General features: G+C 48.4%; 1 protein-coding gene across 1 annotated transcript; it reads right to left on the minus strand.

The window, feature by feature from the left end:
• Window positions 1-4,840: 4,840 nt before the first annotated feature.
• Window positions 4,841-11,634, minus strand: LOC107280538 (uncharacterized). Its single transcript, XM_026024527.2, has 3 exons — window positions 11,557-11,634; window positions 9,683-10,412; window positions 4,841-5,140 (listed from the first exon to the last, which is right to left on the minus strand). The coding sequence occupies exons 2-3, from the start codon at window positions 10,376-10,378 to the stop codon at window positions 5,072-5,074; spliced, it is 765 nt and encodes a 254-aa protein (XP_025880312.2). The 5' UTR covers window positions 10,379-10,412; window positions 11,557-11,634; the 3' UTR covers window positions 4,841-5,071.
• Between the last annotated feature and the right edge of the window lie 3,791 nt (window positions 11,635-15,425).

Below are 15,425 nucleotides of genomic sequence, written 5' to 3' on the forward strand. Positions count from 1 at the left end.
CCATGCTAAAAGGAAGTGTGAGATTGTTTATGTTTTCCACGTGAGGCCTTTCCAAACCGAGGCCGAGGGGGATCGGTCCTACCCAAACCTTCGGCTGAATCGGTTTCCTTTTGGCCGAGTCCGACTCCCTTCCTCCCTCTCACGGTTCCGAGTTATGTCAAAACACTTTGGTGAATTTTTGTTTGGTGTCGGTTTCAAGATCTGTTTGGAAAAAACGGAACGGGCATAAATTTAGCATTTCATTTTTGTATAATTTTGATTTTTAGGTTTGCACTTTATAGTTGAGTCCCTATAATTTTTCATTTACATTTCAGTCCTTTTAATCTTGCATTGAAGTGTTTGAGTCAGTTTTTGTAAAAAATGAGAGAAAAAAGACAGAAATGTGCATAAAAAAGAGAGAAAAGAAAAGCCGCAGCAAAAAAAAGAGAAAGAAAATAAAAAGAAAAGAAAACAAAGAAAAAAAGAAAGAAAAAAGAAGAAAGAGGAAGGAAAAGAGAAAATATTGTTATCTTTGAGCTGAACTTCATATATCAGAGTGTGCTTGAGTTGTTCCTTGTGCTATCTTGTGGTATCGTTTGTGTCTAGGCTCGCGTCTCTAGTATGTTCCAGCCTAGGACCAGCACGGTACTTGACTTTGAACCATTATTCAACTTCGCATTCTATGATTTGAGCATTTGCTCATATTTAAGCCTACCCAGAGCTCCATAGATCTGATTGCAGTCGTACAGCAAGTGTTTGCGAAGGCATCGATACATCCAACCTCCATTGGGGTGCTTGGTTGTGTTGGTATATGTCACCATTCCGCTTGCATTGGTAAGATCTTGTAAGAGCTTGGTTAAAAACTTGAGTGTGTGTGATAGTTAAGCCTCCACTACCTAGTAGATAATAGGAATGTGCATATTTCTGTGTATATTTCTTATTTTCTACTAACAATTGTAGGGATACACAAGACAATTGGGGATAACTGTGCTCAACATCGACATCTTCGTCAAGACAAGAGGAGTGATCAATATGACCATTATGAGGTAAGTGATGTTGTTCTAGCTAAGATCAAATCTGCACTGCCTTATTTTGAAGGAAATTATGATTCTCGTGCTTACATTGATTGGGAGCTTGCTGTTGATAGAGAGTTTGGAAAGCATGGCTTATCCGAGAAATCAAAGGTTATGTGTGCCTCTAGTGTTTTAATTAAAAATGCTTCTAGTGATTGGAAATATCTTTATTTGAGAGATGTTTAGGTTCCCATGTATTATACTGACATTCTGTTCAACAAACTGCATTGTTTAAAACAAGATTCCAGAACTGTTAATTCATACTATAATGATATGCATGCTTGTTTATTACGTTGTGGTTTAGATGAATGTGAAGAGGCTACAGAATTGAGGTTTTTACGTGGGCTTAACAATGAAAATCAGGGCATGCTTGCTTGTTAAAGTTATAGCTCTTTTGCTCATTTATTACAACTTGGTTGCAATGCGGAAAAGCAAATTGAGGATGTGAATAAGCAACAAGTTGTGCCCATTCCTCCTGTTGGTAATATTTTGCAAGAAGTGAACAACTGTAACAAGAAGGGGAGAAACATGACGGATCCGCCTTTCTCACCGCTTCAATTGAAGTCCAGTGCACCTCCATCTTAATAGGGAGAGAGCATCAAAGGTAAATTAAATGACGTTGAGATTAAAAAAGGTAAGTGTGCCGTTAATGAATTGAAATTGTGCACTTTTCATGCTATGATAGAGCAACCATTAATGGTGATTCCTTTGTCACAAGTTGATTTAATTGTTGTTCCTTGTGATAAAGAAGAGTTGTGTGATAATGCTTTACTTATATCTATACCACAACTAGTGAATGAACATGCTATTCCTACTGTTAATTCTTACTGCGCTGATTTTAAGCATGATATTCACATTGCTAATGAAGTAGGGGAACGTGAATTGCTATCTTCTTTCAATACTTTGGGCTATGTTCGGTTTGATGATTTTTGTGAGTTTGATAATTTGAAGGAGAAATTATTCGCTAAGTCTGATTTGCCATGTCCAACCAATACTATTTTTCATATCTTTGGCGAATATAATGATAGCAAAATATACTTGGTGCATAGAGTTTATATCTGTTCAGATTTAAAACCTCCTGTAGATGTGGACAAAACTTGCAAGCTAGAGAGATATGTTATTGCTAATAATATTATCTCGAGTTTGTCTTGTTTTGATTGGAAGAAATAGGTTGTTCTAAATGGACTACGCGACAAGCACCATATGGAAAAACCGAGGACGGTTTTCCGTGAAGAAGGGGAAGATGATGTGAACATGGCTACCATTGATACAACCATTGCTCACATCATGGATCAACAAAAAGACATCAAGATCGAGTCCTCCAAGTGCTGGAATCCGATTCGGCTACCTTGCTGATTTCAAATGGATCTACGTTGCTGATTTCAAATGGCCGCCAAATCTGTATATGACCTTCGTTTTTGACCCATTAGTACTTGATGGAAAGCTCTCGGAGTCCTCTTTCCAACAGATCCAGCCTCATCTCCGAATTCCATGTCATTTTGACGCAATCACAGAAAAAATGTGTTGTGTCACCTGTAATCGGCCTATGGACTTGTAACTTCGCCAAGGACCCCGACCCAAGTGGGGCCCATGTGGGGTGCACCCCAATCAGATGGAGCAGGACTCTAGGGTCCCTTTGGTCATCTTCCCATCGCTATAAATAGCTAGGTAGCCCTTCAAGGTTTCTCGGGTTTTGTTAGATTAAAGTTTAGCCATTGCTACTTGCTTGCAACGCGCGTGTCGGCTAGACCGTCAGTCTGCCTGTTCTTCGGAACCCCAACTCATCATTGTATTCAATTCCTATTTGCAATATCAGATTGCTTTTATCTTGTTCTTGCTTGTTTCTTCGATTTCCTTGCAGGAATATGGTTGATTTGCCCAGGCAAGATCAACAACCCACGGAGAGGTGTATCGATCGCTAAGGCGCAATGCAACGTCTTGAACGGTTGTAGTCGGGTCGTCAATATTTCTCCCAAATCGTAGTTATCTCAACTCACCGAAAGATCGGGCCAACAACAGCCTTTAGTTACGAGTGGAACTTGGGGTTCATCAGGGGGCGGCGGCAGCCCGGCAGCAGGGCGGCAACGGCGCTGACGGTGGCGGCGCGGTACGGGCGGTGGGCGGCTAAAGCGGCGTCGCAACTAAACTAGGGTTAAGCTACACGACTACACAACAAACTAAACACAGGGGAAACGGTATGGGTTCCTCACCGAGAGAACGACGGCGACGGCAACCCGGCGAGAATGACAACGACGATGCTAGAGGAAACCTAATTGGAATAGATTAAACGGATGGGTTAGGGTTGCGGACAAAACATCACGAACACAATTGTAGGGAAGCTCACTGGCGATGCGAAGGCGACAGCGGCGACCGGCGGCGTCAACAGGGCCAGCATGTAACGGTCCGATTTTCGTTCGGGAATAAAAATCATTTAATAATGCTTTTTCTAGAAATCTATAGTAATATAAAAAGTACGAGTTCATCCACAATCCTGCAATCCTTCACGTGGGACCCACCCCCACCTATCATCCGGCCCAATCAAACAGTGCACCATACCACATCGTGCATGGAAAAAAGTATGTAAAAAAAAACTAATCCAAACCTCCCCACGCCGTCCAGTCCCCCGCCGCTACGGTTCCCGATCCAACTGCCGACGCCGCTCGTCTCATCTGCTGGCGCTGGGATGTCATCCGCCGGCGCCGGGATGTGCCCCGCTCCACGCGGTGTTCCGTCTCCGTCGAACCGCTGTCGCCGCAGGGAGGCCTCCACACAACGGACTCTAGCTCCCTATCCAACCGCCGACACCGCGGGGAGGTGGGTAGGGACTCGGGAGAGGGCAAAACGGGGCAAGGGGAGGGAGGGGACCAGGTTTTATAGGCCAAGGAGGGAGTGCCGACCACGGGAGGGGACGGGAACAGCGCCGGAGGAGGTGGCCGGTGGCATCAATGATGGCATTTGAATGAGCTTCAAATCTCGACGATTGGGGACGGGATTAGAGGGAGCAAGTTAGGGTAAATAATGATTAGGGTATGGGGATTCCATTTTTGCAATTAATTTGACCGGAACTCGCGCGGGGGAGCGGAATTAGGAGCCGGCGGCGCGTAGGGTTTCACGGGAGAGGGAAGAGGAGGCCGGCGGGAGGAAGGGGACGAGTCTGACCGGTGGGACTTGCGGAAGGCACGGTCAGCGCGCAAGCGCACATGTGTTGCGCGTGCGACGCGTGAGGGGGAGTGGCGACAGGTGCTTGGCAGCTCGGCTTGGGCCAGGCGGCCGAGTGGCCGCGGCCCAGGTGGGAGAGGAGAGAAGAGGTGGGCCGGAAGGCACTACACCATGACATAGTGTCTATGGAAGTGTATCTGCCCTAGAAAGTTGTTTTTGTGGCAACTCATCTTCCAAGAAAAAGCATTCCCGGCACTAGCTACCTGCCCTACAAAGTCCTGTAGGGAATGCCCTTTGCCGGCAGATACCAAATCCTCGGCAATTAACTGCTGTAGATGCAATTTGGCTTCCCCAGCATATGTTCAAATTACCGGCAGTTAAATGCCCTAAATGCTTCAAACATCCTCAGCACCGCGTTCAAGCATCATTGGCAGTTATAGGTTTTGCTGGCACCAAATCAATTATATGTCTTGTAAAATAGAACAAAAATTTCAGATTGCACAGACATTAATTCACCATGCATTCAATAATTCAGGCTGAACAGGTTGCACAGATTGCAAAAATTTCAGATTGCACAGATACATCAACACACTGCAGAAAACATTCCACTGTAGGGTTCCATACCACAGTTTCAGAAATAACAAATTCATTAGTAACAATTATGTTGAATCATAGAGTATATGCATACAAGAGTACAGATAATTCTTAGCATTCATTAACTTTAAGTAACATCTCATCCAAATAATATAAATACAGAGATAACTTCAATGGACAAGTGATATCTTTAGTAGGTCTTTGTTGTTGGGACAAGTGATATCTTTAGCAGGTCTTCATTCAGAAATAACTTCAGGAAAAAATCTTCAATGAACAATTTCTGGGACAAGTGACACCGTTAGCAGAACAATTTCAGTAGCCCTTCTAGTTATGACCTAAAAATAATGGTTTGGAATCTGTGAGCAATCTTGCGTGTAGAATATAAAGAACTATCTATCATAATATAAATACATTCTTGATCACGAACTAACAAGACTCCATGCAAACAGGCCAGGATCAGAGGAACAAAATAGCTACATATGCAATCAATATATATTATTGAGGGCACTAGCTTGATCATGCAGCACCAATAGGGAACACTTCAGACTTTCCAAGTTAACAGTCTATCCAACAGACAACATAATATCACAAGGATAATGTGAGATGGGAAATCACATCAGACCATATGCCCTTGTCACTGTAGCACATGATCGACAACATAACCTCCCAAAAGGTTTCATGTTGGATAAAATGTTCTAGGTAACTAAACTACCTAAAATGAAATAAATTTTCATTCTAGTCCATGTGGTTAATTTGATATAAATAATCATAGGCTGCAGTCCTAAAATTAAGTGATCTTGCGGTAAGGTTCAGAAACTATATTATTCTATGCAAGCCACTCATATCCAGCATCACATGTTAGGAGCGAGGATGAATCGCTCCCAACCTAACACCACCGGTAACTCACGCTAGAACAGGGATAGAGATTAGAGAGAACAGAGGGGTTTAGCGAAGATAGATTGGATTAATTTCTGCTTAACATTAACCATAACTTGATGGCTATAAATAGCCTTACATCCGAACTGATCTTTAACTAAATAAAAGGGATAACAAAACTATCCTAACAACCTGATAACTGCGTGCCTAATTATTCTCCTCGCGCGGTACTGTAGCACGGCCGGCACGCTATTCGTCCCGACGTCGGCGGTGGAATGGAATTCCCCACATAACATCTCTCTCCGCCTCGACAAGCAGCTCGTCCGCGAGCTGGAACGCTGGGTAACGCTGCTGGAACTCTTCAAGGTCTTCCCACGAGGTCGCCGAAGATGGCAACCCTTCCCACTGGACCAACAGCTGGCGGACGCCACGGGCGAGCCTGGCGCGCAAGACCTGGCGTGGAGACGGAAGGACTGCTCCATGCTGGACTGGTGGCAATGCGGGTGGCGACATGAGCGGCGTCCCGACGAACGGCTTCAGCAAGCCCACATGAAAGACGTCGTGCAGCCGGGTCCCGGGCGGCAACTCCAAGTGATAGGCCACCTCGTTGACAACGGCGATGATCTTGTATGGTCCATAGTAGCGAGGACGCAGCTTTCCTTTTGTAGCGTCCAGCAACGAGGCTGGCAAACGGTGACGAACGCGGAGCCATACCCAGTCCCCGATGGCAAATGAAATGTCCCGGTGCTTCTTATCATAATATTGCTTGGCGTGTTGCTGAGCTTGCTCCAGGCATACACGAACATCTGCCAGGAAGGCATCATGGTCCTCCATTGACTTGGCCACCGCCACCACACGAGTCTCGCTGGTGTCATATGCACGGACGGACGGGGGATACCGGCCATAGACGAGGTTGAAGGGCGTCGTGCGGAGCGCCGCATGAAAGGCGGTGTTGTAGACATATTCCGCCCACGGTAACCAATGGAGCCACTGTCGCGGCCGATCGCCTGTGAATCATCGGAGATACATGGCAATTGTCTTGTTGACCGCCTCCAAATGGCCATCTGACTGGGGGTGAAACACCGAACTGTGATGAAGCTTGGTGCCGGTCGCCGTGAAGAGAGCCGTCCAGAACGCCGAAGTGAACACTGGATCCCGATCAGAGACAATTGACACGGGAACACCATGTAGCCGAACGATGTCTGCGAAGAACGCGCGTGCCACCGTCTCCGCCGTGTAGGGGTGTGCGAGGGCGATGAAGTGGGCATATTTGGAGAAGCGATCCACGACCGTCAAGATGACGGTCTTGCCGGCAACGCGCGGCAACCCCTCGACGAAATCCATGGCGACATCGGACCAGACGGCCATCAGAATCGGGAGAGGACGCAGTAATCCCGCTGGATGCAGGTGCTCCGTCTTGTTGCGCTGGCATGTGATGCAGCCCTGAACGAAGTCGCTGACGAGGTGGCGGTCGTTGGGCGTGTGGAAGTCGCGGCGGAGGCGGTGCAGCGTCTTCTGGATCCCCTCGTGCCCTTCCTCGTGGGCGGCCGCCACGATCGTCGAGAGCCATGGCGAGCCCGGTGGGACGTAGATGCGCCGCTTGTAGGTGACGAAGCCATCAGTGACCGTCCACGGTGCGCCACGTGTACCGGCGGCGATCTCGTCACGGAGAGCTAGCAACACCGGGTCGGACGACGTCGCCGTGCGCAGGTCATGGAGTAGGTCGAACACCGGCGTCGTGAGAGCGAGGAGTTCTCCCTTCGGTGGTGCGCGACGGGACAAGTCGTCCGCCGCGGCATTCTACTTCCCTGGTTTATACTCCGCAGTAAAATCAAATCCCAAGAGTTTGCTTACCCAATGATGTTGTGGGATCGTCGACAAGCGTTGATCAAGGAGGAACTTGAGGCTATAGTGGTCGGTCTTCACCGTGAATTGCCGCCCCCAGAGGTACGGCCGCCAATGTCGGATCGCTTGCACCAACCCGATCAGTTCACGTTCATAGGCGGCAAGAGCTTGATGACGTGTGGCGACTGGTCGGCTGAAGTAGGCGATCGGCCCAGCCCCTTGGAGAAGCACGGCCTCGAACCCCATGCCCGATGCGTCGCACTAGACCGTGAACGCCGATCTGAAGTCTTGGAGTGCGAGGACGGGCACGGTGGTGAGGGCGAGCTTGAGCCGCTGGAACGCGTCGTCGGCCGGCGGCGACCAGGTGAATCGATCCTTGCGGAGGAGCTGTGTGAGTGGCGCCGCAACTGTGAAGAAGTCCGGGATGAATTTGCGGTAGTACCCTGCCAGGCCGAGGAAGCCACGAAGATCCTTGGGCGATCGCAGGCGCGGCCACTCGACAACGGCCTGAATCTTGGACGCGTCCATGGCGACGCCATGGAGCGACACGATATGCCCCAGGTATGCGATGCTGGCGTCCCCGAACGAACACTTGGCGCGCTTGACGAAGAGTCGGGCCGCTCGGAGCGCGGTGAAGATGGTGCGCAGGTGCTGTAGATGCGACGTCCAAGACGGGCTGTAGATGAGGATGTCGTCGAAGAAGACGAGGACGAAACGGCGGAGGAACGGCCAGAGCACATCGTTCATGAGTGATTGAAACGTTGCCGGCGCGTTCGTCAGGCCGAACGGCATGACGAGAAACTCGTAGAGCCCATCATGTGTGAGAAAGGCCGTCTTGTGGACATCATCGGAGTGCATTCGGACCTGGTGGTAGCCGGACCGCAAGTCGAGCTTGGAGAAGATGGTGGCGCCGTGTAGTTCGTCTAGGAGCTCGTCGACGACAGGGATGGGGTATTTGTCCTTGTGCGCTCGTTGAGAGCCTGATAATCGACGCAAAAGTGCCACGACCCATCCGCTTTCTTCACCAGCAGCACCGGCGAGGAGAATGCCGACGTGCTCCGGCGGATTAAGCCGTTCTCCTCCATCACACGGCATTGGCGCTCCAACTCATCCTTGTGGCGAGCCGGGTAACAGTATGGGTGTATTGCCACTAGCGCCGACCCGGGTAGTAACTGGATGCGGTGTGTGCGGTCCCGGACCGGTGAAAGGCCCGTGGGCTCGGCGAAAACGTCCGTGAACTCCTCTAGCAGCGAGTCCAAGTGCGCCGAGGGACCGCACGCTAGGGCGCGTGGCCGCTGGTGCCCCGGCAGTCCGTGGAGGGTGACGCAGTGGTCGCGGTGCCAGAACGACATTGTCAGTGCCGTGAAGTCCCAAAGGATCGGGCCCAGTGTCGCGAGCCACTGTGTTCCCAGTACCAGATCATAGCCGCCCAGAGTTAGGACGTACACGTCCGTGGCGAATTCCTCGCCGGCGATCTGGAACGGCATGTCGGGGAAGACGCCGGGGCACGCCACCTTGTCGCCGTTCGCCACCGTGACGTTGAGGCCCGAACGAGGTTGAGGATCCCGGCCGACACGCGCCGCCGCATCCTGAGACAGGAACGTAGGCGTGGAACCGGAGTCGATGAGGGCATAGAGGTCAGTGTCGCCGAGGTGGACCATGATGTGCATCGCGTCGGACACGCGAACTCCGGTCGCCACATGCAGAGAAATCCGGAGGGTTGCGGGTGCGGCCGCCGGGTCATCGGTGGAGTCAGTGTCGGCGTCGTCCTCCCCCATCTCCAGGAAGAAGAGGCGGCGGCACACGCGGTTGTGACCGCGGGAGTACGGCTCGTCGCAATTGAAGCACAGGCCTTGGCGGCGGCGCTCGTCCATCTCCAACGGCGATAGACGGCGGATGGCGCGGTTAACCGCGGGGGGCGTGCCTGCTGGTTTGGCAGCGACGGCCGGCTCTGGAGCCGGTGCCGGCGGGTTGGCCGCTGGTGGCAGCGGCAAGAGGCCGCGGCCGGCGTGCCGCGGTGGGCGAGGTGGACGCGCAGCGTGGTCGCGGCGTTCGAACGAGCGGGCGAGGCTCATTGCCGCTTCCAATGTCGTCGGATTTTGCATCTGCACATCTAAACTCATTGGCTCTTGTAATCCAATCGTAAACAGTTGTACCTGCTGATCTTCGGAGAGGTAGCCCGCGCGAGCCAGCAGGTCGAGGAAGTGGTCGGTGTAGTCGTCCACCGTAGACGTGCGCCGGTAGGCCGCGAGCTCGCCCAGCGGTGCTGAACGGAGTAGGGGGCCGTAGCGCATGTTGAGGAGCTCCGAAAAACGGTGCCACGAGGGCGGCCCATGGTCACGCTCCAGACACGTATACCACTGCTGCGCTCCGTCGAGCAAGTGGTAGGAGGCCAGCCACACCTTGTCATCTTCCGGCGTGCGTTGTCCCCAGATTAATTGCTCACACCGGTTGAGAAAAGGAAGTGGATCGTCGCGGCCGTCGTACTTGGGGAAGTCGAGCTTGTGGTAGCGTGGGGGTCGCTCGCCATCACCATCATAGCGGTGACCGAATCGACCGTGGAAGCCGCTCCGACCGCCGTCCGGGCCAAAGCCATCACCGCCGCGAGCAAAGGGATCGCCGCGGCCGAAGTAGTTGCCGCCACGGCCTCCGCCGAGGCCGCCACCGCCACCTACGTCGTCGAAATGAGGGGACTGTGCGCGAGCCCCACGCTCCAGACGATTGATGACCATGTTCTGATCGCGCTGCTGCTGATCGAGATCAGTGATTTGGCCGCTGAGCGCGTCGAGGCGTTCCAGGACTTCCTCGAAACGCCGGCGCCAAACGTCGTCGTTGTTGGCACCGTCTGCCATCGGAGCCGCAGAAACGCGAAGGATCGAAAGGAATCTGATACCGAGCACATGGGTAGCCGAGCCATGAAACATTTTGCTGTTGGATTAATGCTTGAGACATCAGAGAGAGATGCAAAAGGGAAAAGATATTTTCCTTATGACATTTAAGTGGTTGCCCATTTCCAGATCAACATAACATTTAACGAAATCCTTACGTATAGGAGTACAACAGGTTACCGTACTTACATGACTGACTTTATTGAAACAAATCAACTTCCTATCAAAAAACTATATTCATCCATGAGCATAGCTTATAAGCAAACGAAATTGATCGATGAAGACAACTAAATTACCAACATGTTATATGCAGGGCAGAGATATAGCAAAACAATTTGTAGCTTGCATATAAGGTGCATTATACTTATATGTAGACATACAAGACAGAGGGTTCCTCATGTGTGTAATATTGGCTAACACAAGTATTTAGCCCTAACGCTTCAAGAGTCATTGCTGCCATGATGCACATATTCAGGGAGTGAAGATGAAATCTCCAAATTCTAAAGGTATCAGAATTCAGGTGAAAACTACAAGAACATAGATGGCTCTGAAAAATTTAGGTGAAATCTTTGTACTACTGTATCTCTGAATTATGTTCATGTATGTAGCTACATATTCAGAGTTACAAGCTGCCAAAGAGCTACATATTCAGAATTATGTAGCATCCGATGGTTCACTGTTTCGGATCAAGACATGTGCTAAAATTAGTGAGCTGGTAGCCCAATCTGGGCGGTGCAGCGTGCTTACTTGCAGACTAATTCGAGTGAATCACAGGCTAACCAGGCCTATCGGTCAACAAGTATATGTCAGGTAAAAAACATGTAGTGCTAAGGGAATACTGTTCATTAGCTCAAACAACACCATGGTTACCTTGTTGATCTATGATTCAAGGTTACCTCCCTTGTCATTCTCCCAATTCTAAGTACACCCGAAACAAATTTTGATTGCAATCGGTGCAAAATTCGTTAAACTACAGAACAAGCAAGCTGGTCAATCAGTTACCCTCGACTTCTAAGCAACTAATGGCTACAAGTTCCCCTCCAAATCCATCACACAAGCACCAATATGCAGACAAATCGAGTAAATCACAGGGCAAGGTTGAAAAAAGAAAAACACATATAACCAAGAGATTTCATTTTTACCTGAATAAGGGGAGTTGATGTCAGAAGAGGAGGTGGAGGCAGGCACTGGAGGTGGAGGCGATGGGGAGTCGGCGGAGGAGATGGGAAGGCGTTGGGTCGAGTCGGAGGTGGGGAGGAGGGGAGGGTTTGGGTGGGCGGCCGGTTTGGGTGGACGGCGGTGTGCGGCGGTGTGCGTGAGGAGGAGGCGGCGCGCGGTGGGAGAGGAGGAGGAGGTGGGGCGCGGTGGGAGAGGAGGACGAGGTGGCACGTGGTGGATTTGGCGGAGAAGGCGGTGACGTGCGCAGTCGATTTGGCAGAGGAGGCGCGCGCGGTGGAACGGGACACGAGGTGGCGGCGCTTAGGTTTTTTTTTGTCAATTTTCTTTTTGGCGTGGATTTTTTTTGGTGTAGGTGCCAAAATAATTTTAGCTAGCCAAATCCCGGTAACAAAATTCCCGGCAGATAATGTGTTGTCTTAAATTATTTATGGCAGATCAATTGACCTGTTATATTAGTTCATTGCCGGCACTTAATTTGCTGCCATATTTTTTTAATTCCCGGCAAATGAGATGATGTTCAAGATTATTTCCAGCACTTGATATATTTCCGGCACATAGTTCGCCACTAACTTTATTTTATTGCCGGCAGTTAAGTGCCATGAATACTTGGTTATGGTGTAGTGAGGAGGGGGGGATGCCCGGGAGAGAAGAGAAAGGGAGGGAGGAAGGAAGAACTTCGGCTGCGGGCCGAGGAGGAGAGAGGAAGACTTTGGGCCAGACTTGGCTCAAAGGAGGAAGCATGATTATTTTTAATTTTCTTTTTAATAAACTTTGTTAAAATTGGAGGTCAGTGATTCTGAATTGTAGGACATTATCTCATTCCTTTTTGAGGCATTGCTAATACAAAACTGAAAAATTGTTAACTATATCTTGGTGTTAAACTTGTTAATATCATCTAGGACTTTGAAATGTGTGGGATTTTGAAATGCTAGAGCATCATTCTTTTCTTCTAAGGGAGCAATAATGAGTGAACAGAAACAATGAGTGAAGGATGCTCCAAAAGATGGAACAACAGTTGGCATTCTTCCTTTAAACATTCTGAAAATGAGTGTACGAACATAATTTGAAGATTAGTATATATAGACAAAAAAATTACCATGTGGAATTAGTCCCTTTTTTTAAGTTCATCACTTGAGAACCTTTGGAAGGAAAGGATTTCGGTTATGAAACCAGTTTTCTCGTGTAAAATATGATACAAAACTTCATACGTGGTACTTTGCATTGTTAGCTTCTGGTTTAGACAACAGAAGTTATCTCCTTCCAGCTTATATCTTTATTGTCCATAGGCATTCTTGTGTTTGTGCCCATTGTTAAATTCCAGTCAAGGAAAATGGGAATGAATTTTGATTGCAGCTTCTTTCCTTGAGTTCCGGACCAATTCTCTAGCTCAGAAAACCGAGTCTAATTCGACTATTACAATCTTGTCGAAAACTGGATAATGCAGCGCTATCTTCAATGTCAACTATAGTATCAGGCATGGTAGCTAATTCATATGTGTATGTGAGTATGTCCCTATTATCTAAGCCCAGGTCAAAATGGCCTTTGGAAAGCTATATGATACAATGTTAGATAAGATGTAACGATGGCATGAAGAATAATTACATGCAAAGATTTTTTAGAAGAGATGATTCTTGCTTATTATATATATTTTTTTTGATTCTACGACTTTTGGTCAGCACAAGTTCTACAGTGCGTCATCATACAAGTATCTTTTTTACATTTTACAATTGTCGTCAATTAACCTCTATTGCATTAGCTCTTTGGATTTTTATAATGCCTAAAATAAACTGGCCAGACAATGGGATGTACGGTCCTCTTCTAGGTACATACACGTATTTCATTTCTTCTGCTCAATGTACAGACTAACATAATACTAAATGCATCATATTATATACATGTATATCCAGATGTTCGAGACGACCTAATAAACGATATCGTCCTCCATGATCAGGTGAAGATTGCCTTAATATGTAGGGCAATCAACCTAGAACCGAGCGAAGCTGGCACTACCTCATCTCCTGAGAGGGATTGATTTGGAAGTGAACTGAAATCGATAATGACAAACAAATATTACTTTTTTTTGCATTTGGTTATCATGTAATGAATAAACAATTAAGGTTTAGTTCATGAATTACCAATGTATCGCTTACAATAATATTATTTTTACTTGGTTCCTACTACGATTCTTTAATGATGTACACTAATTATATTTTCTTCAATTTTATGTAATAACGTGCCTTGCACGTGCACGCTCACTAGTTAAATAAAAGTTAAAGCAATTTAATCAAGTGAAATATTGAGGGAATTAAAATTTCCTTTAAAAATCATTGGCCAAGAATATTTTGTAATATTCTTTGTGCCCTAATACACTCTCTGGATTTTTCCGTGAATTTTCGGAGCTCAAGAAGTAATTTTAATAAGCACAAAGATCATTTAATCAATTAATTAAAAAGAAAAACAAATAAAATCCTCCTTCCTCTCTTTGGGCCTTTTTCGGCCCAAGCCTTCCTTCTCTCCCGCGGCCAGCGCGCCCCATTCCTTCTCTTGGGCCGGCCCAGCTCGGCTCCCCTCCACCCCTAAGTCTGCTTAACCCCTCCCCTTGGGGCTCCTCCCTCTCTCCCTCCCCGACAGGTGGGCCCGGCGACCCCACCTGTCAGGCCCTTCCTCTACCTTCGGTCTCCAGAGCATAAGCCACCATGGCCGGCCGTTGCCGCCCACGTCGCCCCCGATTCAGGCCTCTCCCGCTCACACCCTCGCGCCCAAACCGAGTGAAATCGGCCTCTACACTCTCCCGACGTTTCCCCCAAAAATCGCGCCAGGATCGAGCTCCACTTCGCCCACAATGTCGCCCACGTCGCCAGCGGTTGCCGCCCCAAATCCATCTCGCCCGGCCTCCCCGTCGCCCCTGAGCGCTATAAAACTCCTCCCCGCATTCCCCTCGCTCGTTTCCCCCATTTACCCGAGCTCCTCGCGCCCTCTCTCGTGCTCCCCGCGTGACCCCATGCTCCGCCGCTCGCCGCCGTGCCTCCAGCCGCCGCTCGCTGCCGTTCCCGCGTGTCGGCACCGGCCGCCCCTTGCTAATGTCAGCGATTGTCTTTTCCTTTGAGAAAATATTTAATAATTGTGCAATAAATCATTAATAATTCTTGAAATTCATTTAATTCATTTGAACTCCAAATTGAGCCATTCAACTTGCAAAATTCATATAAAATTGAGCTCTACATGTTTGTTTACTTTTTATGTACTGTTTGCTTGGTTTTTATTAGTGTTTTTCCTCGTTTTGCGTGGCAGCGTGTAGTATCTGTCGTTTCGGAAGATCGCGGTCGCGAGGAAAAGAGTTCGGAAGATCAAAGTGAAGAAGCAAGGCAAGTCACACATTCCCCTTGAGCATATTGAGCCTATTTTTTAAATGTTTTCCCGTTTGCAAATAAATATGCATGTTTTGCTAATTACATGGGATCAGGGTTTACCAATCTGCTCGCTTGTGCCATGTTTACTTGATATCTGTCCTTTGTCAACCTTGGGTGATAAATCGACTAGCTCATGTGTCACGCCCGGAAATTCACTAGTAATTTCCGAACTTATTTGTGCATAAAATCCTCGTCCAGGAATCAGCCGAGGTACACAAACTGACAATTTAATATACAGATCCATCAAATTAACTATAACGATAAATACTTACTTATGAGGCACTTAGTCCTCTTCATGAAGAAAACTGCAGCGGAAAATAAAATCTAGCGAAGCTCCGGCTCCACTCCCACAGGCAGCTCAACTGGGGTATAAGCCAAACGTCTTCTCCTTCTGGATCCTTTTTCTTCAACTGAGGTTGATT

The sequence above is a fragment of the Oryza sativa genome, chromosome 4 (genome assembly GCF_034140825.1).
Source record: "Oryza sativa Japonica Group chromosome 4, ASM3414082v1".
Classification (NCBI taxonomy): Eukaryota; Viridiplantae; Streptophyta; class Magnoliopsida; order Poales; family Poaceae; genus Oryza; species Oryza sativa.